This window comes from Hemicordylus capensis, chromosome 4 (assembly GCF_027244095.1).
Source record: "Hemicordylus capensis ecotype Gifberg chromosome 4, rHemCap1.1.pri, whole genome shotgun sequence".
NCBI classification, from domain to species: Eukaryota; Metazoa; Chordata; class Lepidosauria; order Squamata; family Cordylidae; genus Hemicordylus; species Hemicordylus capensis.
The window spans coordinates 84,925,829-84,940,915 of record NC_069660.1 but is presented as its reverse complement, the minus strand read 5'-3'; the positions used below and the strand labels follow the sequence as shown (position 1 = coordinate 84,940,915).

The following is a 15,087-nucleotide window of genomic DNA, read 5'->3' as shown; positions in this document are numbered from 1 at the left end:
AATGGGAGACTACATGTGTGAGCACTGTAAGATATTGCCCTTAGGGGATGGGGCCGCTCTGAAAAGAGCGTCTGCATACTTACATGCAGAAGGTTCCAAGATGCTTCCCTAGTATCTCTAGATAGGGCCTGCCTGCAACCTTGGAGATACCACTGCCAGCCTGGGTAGACACTGCTGCGCTAGATGGACCAATGGTCTGACTTGGAATAAGGCAGCTTCCTATGTTCCTATAGAACACAGTCTCTGATGAATTCAGCAATCAGACAAGTTCATATGACATTCAATTACCCTGATACCAGGCCTTTTAGAGCTTTATAGTTCGAAATTAATTTTCTGAATTGCACTAAGAAAAAAGCTGCAAGCCAGTTAAGATCACTTAATTGTGGTCAGATTTTCCATTTGGCAGGTGGACATTCTTAATCTGACTGCCACATTCTAAACCAGGTGAAGTTTATTGAATGGTCTTCAGGTAGCCCCACAAATAACACATTTTGGTTATTTAACCTGGACATGTTATTTCATTGAAGAGCATGGATAACTGGGAAGATCTGTCCTCCTCAGGTACAGGACTAGTTGCCACGTGCCTGGTATTGTTGAGTGGGAATCCAGAATGCAATCTGCAATGGAGAATTGGGTGGCAAATACGTTAAACCTGCCCTCAACGGGTAGGGGGAGTATATAGAAAATGTGCTGCTCTAAAAATATTGCTAGAACTTTGGTCATGCTCTCTTTTGATCTGCATCCTGCCATGTGAAGAGCAGACTACCTGTCATCAGGTGGGCTTTACACAATTGTATGCAGACATCATGCTGTATTACCACAGCCCTGGTGCAACTGTAGGATCCCATGGGCTCTGACCCCCTTTCTTTTTACGTGAGCCCCCACTTTCCTGTCAGTTCTGGAAATAACTATAGTTGTTGTCACAAGTGCACCAGCACTTTTGTGAACCATAGTTACTATCAAACCACCATCTGAATCATGATCAGAAATGGGTTTGTATACTGTGGCTTGGACTGACTGTGGTTAGTGGAGGTGTTGGTGTAGTCCAGGGGTGAAAAACTCAAATGTCCCAGTGGACCAGAACCAACCATAAACTGGTTTGCCAAGGTCAGTTTTCAGTGCATATTGAAATTAACTAAAAATATTAAGGCAATTATTAGTTGCTTGTGGATCTTTGCCCCCTCCTCCTGACCGCCATCAGTGGACCCACAATTTTAACAATAGATAGTGACAGAAAATAGGCCTCTCTCTGCTCAGTCAGCAGGGCACCTGTAATGCATGCCAGGTCCTTGCCTCTCCCTAAATCACTGTTACTTTCAGGCTACAATCTGAGGTATGTTTGCTTGAGCATAAGTCACACTGGGTAGACTGTGAAACGTATTTCCAAGTTACCATGCATAGGATGGCACTGTAAGGCAGTTTCTGGAGAGGATGGCCGCTTTCTGGAACTGACCAAAAGAATAACCCTCTGTCTTTCTTGGGTGTGCTCTGCCTCATGCTGTTCCAACCCATTTCATCTGTCATCGTTAACTACTGCTGATTTCAAACAGCAGAAACTAGCTCACTCACTGTCAGTCATTACTGCCACACTCATTTCAGGCACCAGTGGATGGGTGAGTGAGCAGTGCCCACATCCTCCCAGCCAAAGTAGCACCAGAGGAGGCTGTGCATTGTCCTCATGGAAGGGCTTCCTTTTGGACCAGAGGGACATTTGCAGCAGTAGGCTCCATTTTAGCCCAGACAAGGTTAAGAATATCTTGCTGTTACTGCAGAATATTCCTACCTGTGGGCCAGCAAAAAAGACCATGCAGACCAGATCTAGCCCTGGGCCTCACATTGTACAGCCTTATGTTGTGCTCAGAACAACCAAGGCAATCTGACTGAAAAGGGTTGGGGTGTGTGTGCGCATGCGCTGAGGAGTGGTGCCTGCTCAAGAGAATAAGACAGATGGGAACAAATGTGATGGTCTATAGAGCAGCATTGCATCTGCAACGAGCCTTGGTAAACAAAAGGATAACCATTTCAGATGTGTGCAGTTGCTTAATCTCTGAAGTGGTGTTGATACTGGGGCAAACGCTTGACCAAATGGGTATCTGTAGTTTTTCTAATTGTAGGGCATGACAGTGTGCATGCATGAGATTCTCTTACAAGGAGAAAAGAGTAGAAAGAAAAGAATCCCACCCTTTCAATGCTACAGTCCTGGTCCAAATTGGAAAGGGGTGCATCCACTTTGATCTAAACAGAAGGTCCTGTTTGCAGATCTTGCTCATGATGTCTGGTTTTGGTTCTCACAATCTGCAGCTTTGCAAGTCACAACTTATGTAGTGGCATTGCCTAGTATAGCAATTGTCCTTATTTCTTTCAGCAAAATTACACTCCAGGAGTTCTGAGAACAGGTGGGTGTCTTATACACTAAAAGCAGAGAGAGATACCAGGGCTTAGGTTATGGATTGCAGCTTTGTAAACTTGTTCTGAGGATTTTAAAATGCTTTGTGTGGTCAAATGTAACTGGTGAAAATCAGATATATTGTGGTGGTCAGTCCTGATCTAGACTACATTTTATGCTGCATATTTATGCTGGCCTTGGGCCAAAATAAACAAATACATACAGTCATGAGAAATGTGTTACTGTGCTTGTGCAGGGACCTCATGGATGGATTAACTAGCTCCTCATTGGAGCCCCTCCAATCGTCGGCCAAGACATTGTGCAACCCTTTAATGTGAAGAGCCATCACAAAGATGTTCTTGGATATGCACCAAGTCCATAGTTGGGAACTCAGAGCACAGAGAGCGCGACACCACCCCCCCCCACCCCCCACCCCGACGGGTCACATAGGCAGTCATCGTAGAATTGTCCATCAGTAACTGCATAATCAAATTCTGAAGCAATGGGGCAAAAGACTTGAGAGCCAGATAAGCGGCCATCAATTCTAAAAAGTTGATGTGCATGTGATGTTGGTACATTGTCCATAGACTTTGTACATGCTGTTCACCACAATGGGCTCCCCAACCGACGAGAGACACGCCAGTGGTGACATAGAGGGATGGAGCTGGAGAGAGGAAGGGAACCCTGCTCAGAAGGTTCGCTCTGATTGTCCACCATGTGAGGGATTTCAATATCCTCAGAGGAATGTCCAGAAGCATTGCCTGGCTGTCGACATTCGGTCGGAAGGCCTGCAGGTTCCAGAGTTGAAGAGACTGCATCTGTAAGTGGGTGAAGAGAACAGTGGATTTGCATGAGACCATAAGACCTATCAATCTCTGGACACGATCAGCCCATTGGCGAGGGTCGCCCTTTTCACTTGAGCATCGAGCAGGGCACTGATAAAGTCTATAGTCCGAACTGGTTGAAGCCTGGACTTGGCCCAGTTGATCTGGATTCCCAAGTCTTGCAGGAGATGGAGCATGAATTGGATGTGAGATTCCAATTTGCATTTGTCGCTGTGTACTAAAAACCAGTCGTCGAGGTTTGGGAATACAGTGATTCCTCGAGACCTCAAATAAGCAACGATTACAGACATGCATTTTGTAAACACTCTGGGTACTGTAGATAACCTGAAGGAAGCACCCTGTATTAGAATGCTAAACCTCGTACGGCAAACCTTAGGAATTTGCAATGATTGTCTTGGATCTCTATATGAAAATACATTAGTCCTTGAGGTCTAATGTGGCAAGCCATTCCTCATTGGCCAGGAGCGAAAGAATTCCCTGCAATGTTGTCATATGGAATTTTCGCATATCCACATATTGGTTTAGGTCGCAGAGATCCATAATGGCTCTGATTCTCCTGTCCTTGTTTGGGACAAGGAAATAACGAGAATAAAATCCCCATAGATGATCTGTCCACTGCACCGGGCCTGCTGCACCTTTCTGCAACAGGGCATGCACTTCCTACCACAGGGCCGGAGTTGGAGGGGTGGACTTGATGCCCTCAAAACTTGGTAGAGTTATGAACTCGATTGCATAGCCAGAGTTGATAATCCGTAAAACCCAGCGGTAAGATGTTATCTGGTGCCACGCCAAGGCATGACTGGCTAGTCTGATGATGTTGGGCAGCAAGCGATCTGGTATCGAGGGCATGCCACAAGCGGCCAGTGGAGTGGTGTTGAAGGCTTTGGCTGGCAATGATGGTGCAAGTGGTGGACAGTCTCTCAGATCAAAGGGACTGCTTGGAGTTGTCCTTGGTGGTACAAGGACCTTGATTCTTGGCACGTTGGCTGTAAGTTTTCTTATGGAAGGGTTTAAAGGGCTTTCGGTAGCCCTTTTGGTCCTGATATTTAAAACCATGTTGGCAGTTATAGGATCTGTAGCGGGAAGAACCCTGTGAAGACGTGGCTGCAGCCGAGAAGCTTTTAGCTGCAAATTTGGAGTCTCTATAGTTGAGTCAGTAGACTTGCTGAAAAGACCCTTTCCATTGAATGGAAGGTATTCAATACGGTCCTTCATTTTGGGATTAAGATTAGTGGATCTTAGCCAAGTGTGGCATCGTAGAGAAACTATAGTCGTCATAGTCCTGGACTCAGTTTCAGCCAGGTGCTTATATATGCTTAACTTCTGACGAGTGAGATCAGCGCACTTCGCGAGCATGTCATCAAACTTCTTGACAAGGTCGTCTGCACTAGAAGTGGTCAGTTCACTACAGAACGAGTCCTAAAGAACATAATTATTGTGGGCCATATAGGCTGCATAGTTTGCTATGCGAATAGAGAGACTTGCCACAGAATAAATACGCCATCCAAAAATGTCAAGTTTCCTACCCTCTTTGTCAGAGGGGGTAGTGTGGCGGTGGCCAGGTTTAGAAGAAGTGCAGTCAATTACCAAAGAATTAGGGACAGGGTGTTTAAGCAAATAGAGGTTGTCATCTTCTTGCACACTATAAAGTGTCTCCAAATGCTTCGACATAGGGGTCGATGTTTGCAAGACATCCCAAGAAATTTTAGCCACCTTGGTTATAACAGGCAACATAGGCAATGCAATTGGTTGTATGGATTGCACAGTCGCCAACATTTTATAGACAGAGTCCGGTAGGTCAGCAGCAGGATGTTTGACCTTGACTCCAAGCATCTCTGCCATTTGCTGAATCATCTTAGTGTATGATTTCAGTTCCTCGTTGGGAGATGTGGAAAGGCCTTGGAGGCACATCCGAAGGCGGATCAGAAGGATGTCTAGGTGTGTTGGTATCAGAGGAATCATGGGAATCTTCCTCAGAAGACTCCACGGACTCAAGGTGGGCAGGTGATGCCTGTGGGCGGGTCTAGATCTGGCCCAACAGGAGCAACCGGCAGTTGAGGAGGTGGCTCCATTGGTAATGCAGGGGTGTCAAGTGGTACTGGTGTCATCTGAACACACTGGCTCATGAGTACAGGTGGTTTAGAAGACAGCGTTGCCAGAGGATGGACAGGTGGCAGACGTTGCAGTGCAGGAAGTGTAGGTTGACAAGGCAGCATGCTTTGCAGCATCCACTGAGTCTTCCATAATTGGAACTCTGCCCAATCCAACTGTGCGGATGGAGAAATAGTGTGCCTAAACTCACAGGCATGAGAGGGGTCCTTTGGAAGTACCAAAGGAAGGTGTGGGTTTCAAGGGCAAAGCAGTGGCAGGTGGGATGACCGGCACCATATAGGTGGAAGACCTGGCTCCAATCTGAAGGGGAGACATCGAAGGCGTCTTCGGAATGGGTATATCTTCATTGACATCTATGTCGATGACGTCAGAGCATCCACTGCCTCCCTGGTGTCTGTTGACTTATTGTTGTATCAGTTTTGTGTGCGTGTATGCAAAGTTGCACTTTTTCCTATTTTAAGACAATTTTGTATGCTGGATGGGGTGGAAGTGGATCAGATTTTGGTTAATTTTTCTGTTAACAATAGCAAACTTCAGAGCTATAGAAGACTTGTTCCCCTGTATTTCTTGGACTACTTTTGTTGTTTCTCTCTGCCTTGTCAGCTATTTAGAAAAAAGAATAGTGAGGATCATTCATTTACTCAAACACAGCTTATTTTAGATTGTACTATGTCTCTTGCATAACTTAGGAGTGAGGTTTTAGGAGAGTACATATTCTAGATATAAAATATTTTAGGTTTTTGGTATAAAAGAGCACATTTTCATGAGTCATTTTTACAGAATTCCATTTCTATCTTCCTCATGGTCTGTATTTTTGAAACTGTGTACTTTCAGTTCTGCTTATACTAGAAAAGACTGAGTTCGTTATTGCCCCATATTAAATGTATTCCTAGTGATTAAGCTATGTGACATAGCTCAGAGATACTTATCTAAGAGTCGTATTTTATTATGAAATTATTCCATACCCTGCACTGCTGGTCCTGGAGGACCTTCAAGGCACTTTACAAATAAAACAAATAATAAAATATGCAATAATATACATAACACTAAAGTCATATAAAACACATAGAAGCAACTAGAAAAATATATAAAACAATAGTATAATAATAAAAACAGTACAGCGTCTGTAAAAGCTGCCTTGAGTCAAAGTTGTCATTGCTCTCTGAAAGTGACTGTCCCAAATGTGTGGGGGGAGATTTTGTAACTGTGGCACGATGAATGAAATGGCCCTGTGCCCATCTGCTTCTCTTCCAAAGGCAGAAGGACTCAGGCCAGGGCCTCAGATATTGGCCAAAGCGTACAAGTAGGTACATGTGGGATGAGGTGGCCTTCAGATAACCTGTTTGCGACTATGATGTTTAATTGTAAAGATCTTCTGTAGCTAGTGGATAAGCTGCAATAATTGTATTATTGAGTCAGTGTGATATACAAAAGCCATGTTGTTCTTCATTGATGTTTAATGTTACATTTATGCCACAAAATTTATATATACGTGATTGAAACTAGAAATAGGGCTTTTAACTGCAAACTGAGCTGTGTGTGTTTTTAATCACTGTTGTGTGGTAGTGTTCATTACTATGCTAAAACATGAGATATAAACAGTTCATATGCCAATACTGATGTATATGCAAGTTTGTAACTTCCTCTGAGTAGACTTGTTAGATATAAAACTCTGTCTGTACAGTGGTCCCTCTACTTACGAAATTAATCCGTTCCGAATGCACATTTGTAAGTCGAAAAGTTCGTAAGTCGAAAAGCGGTTTCCCATAGGAATGCATTGGGAACGGATTAATGCGTTCCGGAGCCTAGAAAAAAGACCCAGACCCCCAGTAAGGCTTGCAAACTGCACAGGAACATTTCTTTTCAAGAATAAACAGGCAGTAAACAGGCAGGCAAGTCAAGGAAACCGCATGTAAAACTCGTAAGTCGAGGAAACCCCATCTAAAAATTTGTAAGTCGAAAAAACCGCATCTAAAACTGGATCTAAAACTGCCGTTTGTAACTCGAAAAATACTTATGTCGAGTAGTTCATAAGTCGAGGGACCACTGTAATTTAAATGCCTCATAGACCCTCCTGACTGGACACATTGTCAAGATCATGACGACTGCTGATATGGTTATTTTAACCACAACAAAAAATCACTCTATCCATCTGTAACTCCTGTTTGTGAAAATATGAAAGATAGGCCTTGTTAGTTTCTCAAGATCCCATGAGTGTCTAAGAATGGAAAGGATTGGGAATCTGCTCCTTGTCTTCAGACACTTTAGATAAGTATGCTAGAGCTAGCATTGGATAGCATACGTAGTTCTGCTATATATGTAAAGAAGAAATAAATTGTGCTTTAATGCTTTGTTGCAGTTTTGGTCACTTAGATGATAAAGCATTAGCAATATAAGATTAGTATTGGAGATTAAAGTGTACTGAATATTTGCTCTAAAGTTGATAAGTTCTCATTTTTTAAAAGCTGTTCACTCCTGTTTTGTAGGTTTATGGGCGTCTGTGTACATCAAGGACAACTGCATGCACTTACCGAGGTATGACTGTATTCAGTACCAAGCTGTTTGTTGCATATACTACCCTTGAGCTAATTAGGTTACTTAAAATAATGCTAAGAAGCATTGTTTATCCAAGCAGTCCATTATGACTCTGATGCAGGTGTTAATTGTTAGGACTCTATATTAGAGCTTTTTGATTTTATACTATGCATTGCTAATTGGAATCAATGAACAAAATCATTAATTGAGACACTGCCCTTATTCTTCTATGGGTATTTCAACTGCTGCTTCTCCCTGTTCAGCATAATTATAGCTTATATTTTAATTTCACAAGATTCTTTGCTACGCTAGAATCTATAAGAAGGTATGTGTCGAGCATTATGGTATTCAGGTCTTTTAATTTTATAAAGCAGTTTAAGAGTTAATCAGTGTGTAGAGTTCCTGAGCACAAGGGAATTGATAAGGGAATAGAAAATGACATTTGGTTTTAGAAGGGCAGACTTGGTCACTAACTGCAAGCTTAATACATGACTTTAATAACCTAGACAATCTAGGTTATTAATGACCTTGAAATAACCTTTTAATAACTTTGAAAACTTACTACCCTACTGAAAGTTGAGGAATAAGAGCATTTGTAGTTTGGCTGACTTGTTCCATGTGTCAGCTGTGTTTGATTCTATTTCAGAGCAGAATTGTTCATATGTATATCTGAAGTTTTGTACTGCAGAAGCTGCTATTACTTTTGTTTTACGTTGTTGCTAGCTGTTATGAGTCATCTTGGCACCATGGTAGGCTATAGATGAGATACCTAAGGGGTATAGTATTTCCTCCATCTTTTTAGTTCCTGCATATGAGTGAAGTAGGGATTTTAATTTGTGTAAAGCGATTTTGAACTTGGAACTAAGGATCTACAAATTGTGACTTTTGTGTGTATTACATAAAATAACACATTAATAAGAGTCCATTGTGTTCAGTGTCTTGAACTTCACATCAAACCTTGAGTTTGTTCTTATGTCTGAAATAGGAATAAAGTAAACTGGAGCCTTCTGGCAAATGTTACATGTGGATTCTTTTGACATCCTGTACACCTACAGCAAAGAAGTCAAGGAAGTGTTGCAAAACTGTTGAAGGAATTGTGAAAACTTTTAATGTGTCTTCTGCCTGTTGGGGGTTTGTGTTCTGTAGCAGATCAGGAGGGCAACACATGGAATACTGCAAGCTTATTTTCTACATGCCTGAGCACTTGGAAGTCCATGCATGCTGTGAAAGTCTGTAGAACATGGGTATTTGTTTGAAGAAAATTACACACCTCTGGTTCTTTGCAAGGATGGGGTAATTGGCAGCAAAACCTTATTTTGAATGGCTTTTTTCAAATATTAGTTAGATTTGAAAAAACTATCTGGATATGGAGCAACCAATGCTCATTTCCAAAAATATAAAAATGGAATTGGTAGTTTAGCCATAATGCTGAAGGTGTCAATACAGTTCTAAACACCAGAATAGTAGCTGTGGTACTCTGTAACAACAAAAGAGAGAGTAATCTCTTCAGCCAAAACTTATTGTGGTACACAAGTGTGTTTCTCTCGGAATATTTTGGGGTTTTAAAACTAAAAGTAACTGCAGGAGGCTGTAAACTTGAGTGGAGGTCTGGACTGATAGAAAGAGTGGCCGCTTAACCCTTCCCTCACCAGCCATTTCCCTTCTCAAGGTATTCTCCCTCTCCCATCTGCTTTCCCATTCACCATAGCGAAAATGAATGTTTAAATTTGATTTGCCTTAGTCTTGTCGGGAAAAGGTTTTTTTCATGGGATCTCATTTTAAGCACAAAAGAGGCATACATGTGAGGAATGGAGGACCTTTCTGCCACATACTTCCCTTCAATCCTTTTCCCTAGTTGAGCTCAGACTGCAAGGAAGTAAGCTACAAGCAGGATGGAAGTTTTAGCACCTCCAGCCCACTTTTTTGCTGCCAACGTGTGACTCATTCTAGCCCCCTCTACATGATTAAGGCAGATCAGGGTTTAAATACAGATTTTCTGCTGCCATGTCTGGTTTGATATTGGTACAATTTAGATATCTAAAAGGGATAGACAACTGCAAATATTATGGCTGAACCATTGCTACAGTTTCCTAATTGCCACACTGCATTGCAATTAAAAATGTCCTCCCCAGCAGGAATAGAACTTCTAGAACTAAAGATAATTTAGGTGGTGGTCTAGGAAGAGCCTGTGAGAGGAAAAGCACCATGGTGATTGGGCAGTGGGGATTCCATAAGCAGATAGAGAGAAGGAGCCTGTGATGGTTAAATCAGTTGGAATGCAACTGTTACTGGTTGGAAGATGTGCTTGATTGTAGAGGAGATAAGGAGAGAGAGAGAGAAGGAATAGTGGGTAGAGATCTGCAAAGAGAGGGGTCTTAAGGGAGGAAAGTGCCTCTTCGGAAGAAGGAGGCTGCCACTGTGCAAATTAGATGAGAAAACAAGATGAACAAAATATCTGTTAAGTCAGGAAGGAAGAGAAAAAAAGAAAAAAGGGAAGGGAGGAAAAACAGAGGGGAAGAGTGAGCAGAGGAGAGAGAAAAAGGAAGGAGAAGGGAGGGTAAGGAACGGGCCTGGGCCTAGCAGCAGCCTGAGGGGAATGAGTGGCCATGGCGGCGGCAGCAAGGAAGGGCCGGTCAACTTCTGCTGCTGCTCAGGGCTACCAAGGCCACTGGTGGAAAGAGGCAGGTAGGTGAGGGACAGGCCCAAGCCTGTTGGCATCCTGAGAGGAATGGGTGGCCACGGCAGTGGTAGTGAGGAAGGGCTTGGCTGTCAGCTGCTGCTGCTCCTCCTGCGGGGAGGAGCAGGAGCGAGGCTCAGGTGGGAAAGTCTCAAGGGTTTAGGGTCTGCGGCTTGGCCAGTAGGCTCCGGCAATGCTGCCGCTGCAACTAAGAGGGGTGAAGGCGGGATGGAGCATCGGAGTGAGGGGATGGAGGAGGAAAAGCAGGAGTGCAGATCAGGTGAGGGGGCTGTGGAGTGAGGGAAGCAATCAGATATTAACGCATAGATGTTCTATGCGGGTTAAGCTTGTTTTTACTTCGTTGCAGAAATTCTGAATATAATCCTCGGATTTTAATTATTATTCTGAACAGATTACTCACACTCAGTAGTCAGATCAATAATTCAAAGACATCCTGTCCAAAAGAAGCAGAAAATCTTTCTCAGATTCAAATTTACTGTGATTCTAATTATTACATATGATGATTAATAATGTAAATGTTTAAAGTTGATATCCAACAAATTTCAAACTGTTTTACTTTCCTTTCACCAGCACATTAATAAAGCATTATATTACATATATTTAATATATTGAACTTGCCTATAAGTGTAATATATGCTAAATGACTAAATGTCTGGTCAACAGCCTCACCTATTGATTGATTAAGATCTGTCAAGGTGTTGACTTCTAGTTATTACATATTTTGGTGAAGCTAAATTGTGATTGGAGCTTTGAAGAGTGAATAACCTGATCTAAAATTTTGGTTAATGTGATCTTCCATCATTACTTACTATCACCCATTTATATAGCAGTCTCTTCTTTCTTTGTGGGTGGTGTTGGCAAGAGGCAGCATACATTGGGAAACTGCCTAGGAATCCTGAGAACCCAACTGTACCTCATACTTTGAAACCATGCTCTTCTAGGGCCTGGAAAAAAATGCAAAACCCATGAACAAAAAAACAGAAGTGAATAATGAATGAAAAATAATGAATAGATAAATAACCAGCTCTTAACACATCTGTATAACACTATATAATAATTGAACACATCTGTATGTGTTATACAGATATGCTAATTATCTTCACGTGTGTTGAGAGCTGCTTATTTATCTATTCCTTATTTATTATTTTTCATTCATTATTCACTTCTGTTTTTTTGTTCACGAGTTTTGCATTTCCCCCCCCTCCATTCCGTGGACCCTGGTTTTTTCCTAGAAAAAGTTTGTTTTTTCCTGGAAAAGCAGATAACTGTAAGGTCTATGAATTGTGTTCTCATGATTTTCAGTGAGACTCTTGGTGTTCAGCATCACCTTAAGAGGAGGAAAAGTGTGTGGGGTGTGTGCTGTTCAGTAGGGGTGTGCATGAATCATGATTTGTGCACAGATTCGAAGAACAGATCACCTTCTGTTCTATTCTGCTCCTGCTTCACCTTCCCCCACCCCCATTTTTTGTTTTAAAATTTAAGAAGTAACATACACATAACTAAGTAATCACAGAAATGTCCAACGGTGACCAGTGTTATATTCCAGATAGGTTGATAGATGTATACAAATGGTCCATGGTAAGAGGAAATGAACTTATAAAAATATTTATAGTAAGTAATAGTAGCAAATAGTAAAAGTGGGGCGGGGGGAGAAGTTTCACACCTATATCTTGATTAGGAAAATGTATCTTTCTATAAGCTTATCTGATCAACAGGGAAATAGCATCTATTGGGTACCTTGTTTACATATAAACTGGTTACTATAAACTGGTCTTACTTTGTTCATGGGTTAATCTTCTTTGATGACTAAGTTTTTCTGAAAGAGCAATTTGCCAGACCATATTTGGCCATCTTGTTATTGTGAAACCCTTTTCTGATTTCCAATTTTTAGCTACTTCCATCTTAGCAGCTGCCAAAAGTAGTAGTACAAGATCTTTGTGCAGTTTATAATGTTTTAAAACCAAAGTAGTGCAAATGCAGGATCTGGCATTATAATCTGTTTTGTTATATCTGAAATCATGCCAAAAATGAGTCCCCAGTATTTCCTAACTTCTGAGTATTCCCATCATAAATGTCCCACGGACCTGGCATCCCTTCCTGCAATTTGGTGAGAGTGTTTTGTTAATGTAGATAAGTTCTATTGGTATTAGGTGCTATCTGTGTATTAATTTAAGTGTGGTTTTGTGTATTCTTGCTGGAATTGTTTTCCTACTCCAGATTGCATCCCATTTGGAGTCTGAGATTTGAGTCTTAATGTGGGCTTCCTGACTAGCTTAAGGCCTCTTTATAAAACCATTAAGTTCTGCATTAAGAATGTTAAATAGCTGTGAGATCAATCACTTTATTTTAACTGACTCTGGAATACAGTCAGTTAGTTGTCTGGTTGCTTCATTTTTGTTATAGGGAGAGGTAGCAAAAGATTTGATCTGTGCTTTTTGAAGCCAAGTTGAACCTCCTTCTAAGAGGTTATCTATCTATCTATCTTCTATATTATTAATTCCTGTAGATGGACCAGTGGGGTTCGTGGAGATGTGGTAAGCCATGCCCCCAATGAAGCACCTGATTGTGATTAAGGTCAGTTGGAATGCAACTGTTACTGGTCACAAGATGTTCTGTCAGCAGCTTGAGGGGAATGAGCGGCCATGGCAGCACAGGCAGCAAGTAAGGGCCCAGTCAACCACTGCTGCTGTTTGGGGCTACCGAGGCCATTGTCAGAGGGAGGCAGGCAGGCAAGGGACCTAGGCCTGGGCCTGTCAGCGGCCTGAGGGGAACGAGCGGCCATGGTGGTGGCAGCAGCAGCAAGGAACAGCCTGGTCAACCACTGCTGCTGCTCCTGTGGGGAGGAGCAGAAGCGGGGCTCGAGTGATGGTGGGGAGGTCTCTGGGCTGCAGCTTGGCCAATAGGCGGCAGCAATGCTGCAGCCACGACCAAGAGGGGGATGAAAGCAATGGGATGGAGGAGGAGGAACAGGAGTGCAGCTCAGGTGAGGGTGGGGAGATATCTGAGGTGAGGGGGGCTGAGGGGAGTAATCAAGTACTAATGTGCAGATGCTCTAGAGCGCGTGTGTTCCAGCATTGAAGCGAAGAGAAATAATGGCGGCAGCCAGGAGGCAGAGGTGTAGGGCTGGCGGGCAAAGCCCTACCAGCTGGAAGAGGTAGGTGGATGGCGGGCGAAGCCCTGCCAGCCAGGAGGGGGAGGCAGCAGCAGGATGGCCTGCCCCGGGCCTGCCCGCCTGGGTGAAGCGGTGGCGGCGGGGCCTGGCCTGGCTGCATGGAGGAAGTGGTGGCGGGCCAGCCTAGCCTGGCCAGCGGTGGCAGGATGGCCTGGCCCGGGGGACGGCGGTGAGGGGGAACGGCCAGTCATCCAACCAGAAAGCCAGGCATGCCAGCGTGAGGGGGGACAGCTGGGCGCAACTAGAGACACAGATGCTCTGCACCCGGGCCCTCTAGGTCAATTTATTATCAGAAATTGGCTCCCCACACTCAGATCTTAGCCTGAAGATACCCCTTGATCCCCAGTGGCAGTTTCAGTGAGGTCATCTTGTAGTGATTCCATAGTCGCCCATGGGATAGATCTGTCATTTCTAATGATATCGATAAGTTTAAGTTGACAGGAATCGTAATAGAGTTTGAGATTGGGAAGTCCAAACCAAGTTCTTGTACTTCTGTATATTGTTTTCCTTTTGGTTCTAGTCCTTTTGTTGTTACAGAAATGTTCTAAATTGCTCTGCCAGTTTTTAAGACTTTTAGAAGAAACAGGAATAGAGGTAAGTTCAGAAAAAGGAATAGAAAACATGACAATACCATCATTTTTATAGCTGCAATTTTACCTAACCATGATAGTTTAAGTTTTTTCCAGGATGCAAGTTCAGATTTAACTTTTCAGTGCAAAATATCTAGATTTCTTTTTTCTAGTTGGGAACGGTCTTTGGTAATTATGAATCCTAGGCATTTGAAGCCAGAAAACTGTAATTTTAACAAGAAGGAATAGATAGATTTTTTTTTTAGAGCTACCTGTTCAGACAAAGGAGTGTGCAAGCAAATTAGTTGTAATTTGCTGTAGTTGACCTGCAAGCCAGCAACAAGATTGAACTCATTCAAAATGTTCTTAAGTTCTGGTATTAGCATCGCTCAGATTAGATAGAAATAGTAGAATATCGTTTGCAAATAGATTAATTGTATGGGTTATCCCATTCACTTCTATGTCTCTAACCTTTTGGTTAGTTCTGATCATAGAAGCCAAAGCCTCAATTGCTATTGTAAACAAAAGTGGTGAGAGTGGACATCTTTGCTTTGTTCCTCTAACTAATTTGATGGGAGTGGAGTCCATACCATTGATATGGACTTGCAATGTAGTAGATGTGTATAGCTGTTGGATAGTATGCAATAATTTAGGACCATAGTTTAGCTTGCTCAATAACTTAAGGAGGTATGGCCACTTCAGGCTGTCAAAAGCCTTGTTTGCATCTAGTGATTGTAAAGCGATGATTTCTGTTAATATTATTCATCACA

At 42.7% G+C, this 15,087-nt stretch overlaps 1 protein-coding gene across 6 annotated transcripts in view; it reads left to right on the top strand.

The window, feature by feature from the left end:
* The window catches only part of TESK2 (testis associated actin remodelling kinase 2), a 108,422-nt gene that overhangs the window by 46,890 nt on the left and 46,445 nt on the right, over window positions 1-15,087 (top strand). For 5 of the 6 annotated variants that reach the window (XM_053248073.1, XM_053248072.1, XM_053248071.1 and 2 more), the window contains one exon: window positions 7,830-7,878. In XM_053248073.1, the coding sequence (XP_053104048.1) occupies window positions 7,830-7,878 (49 nt within the window). Of the gene's footprint in view, window positions 1-7,829; window positions 7,879-13,174; window positions 13,238-15,087 lie in introns of those variants that run through there. The other variant, XM_053248076.1, reaches the window with a different exon arrangement.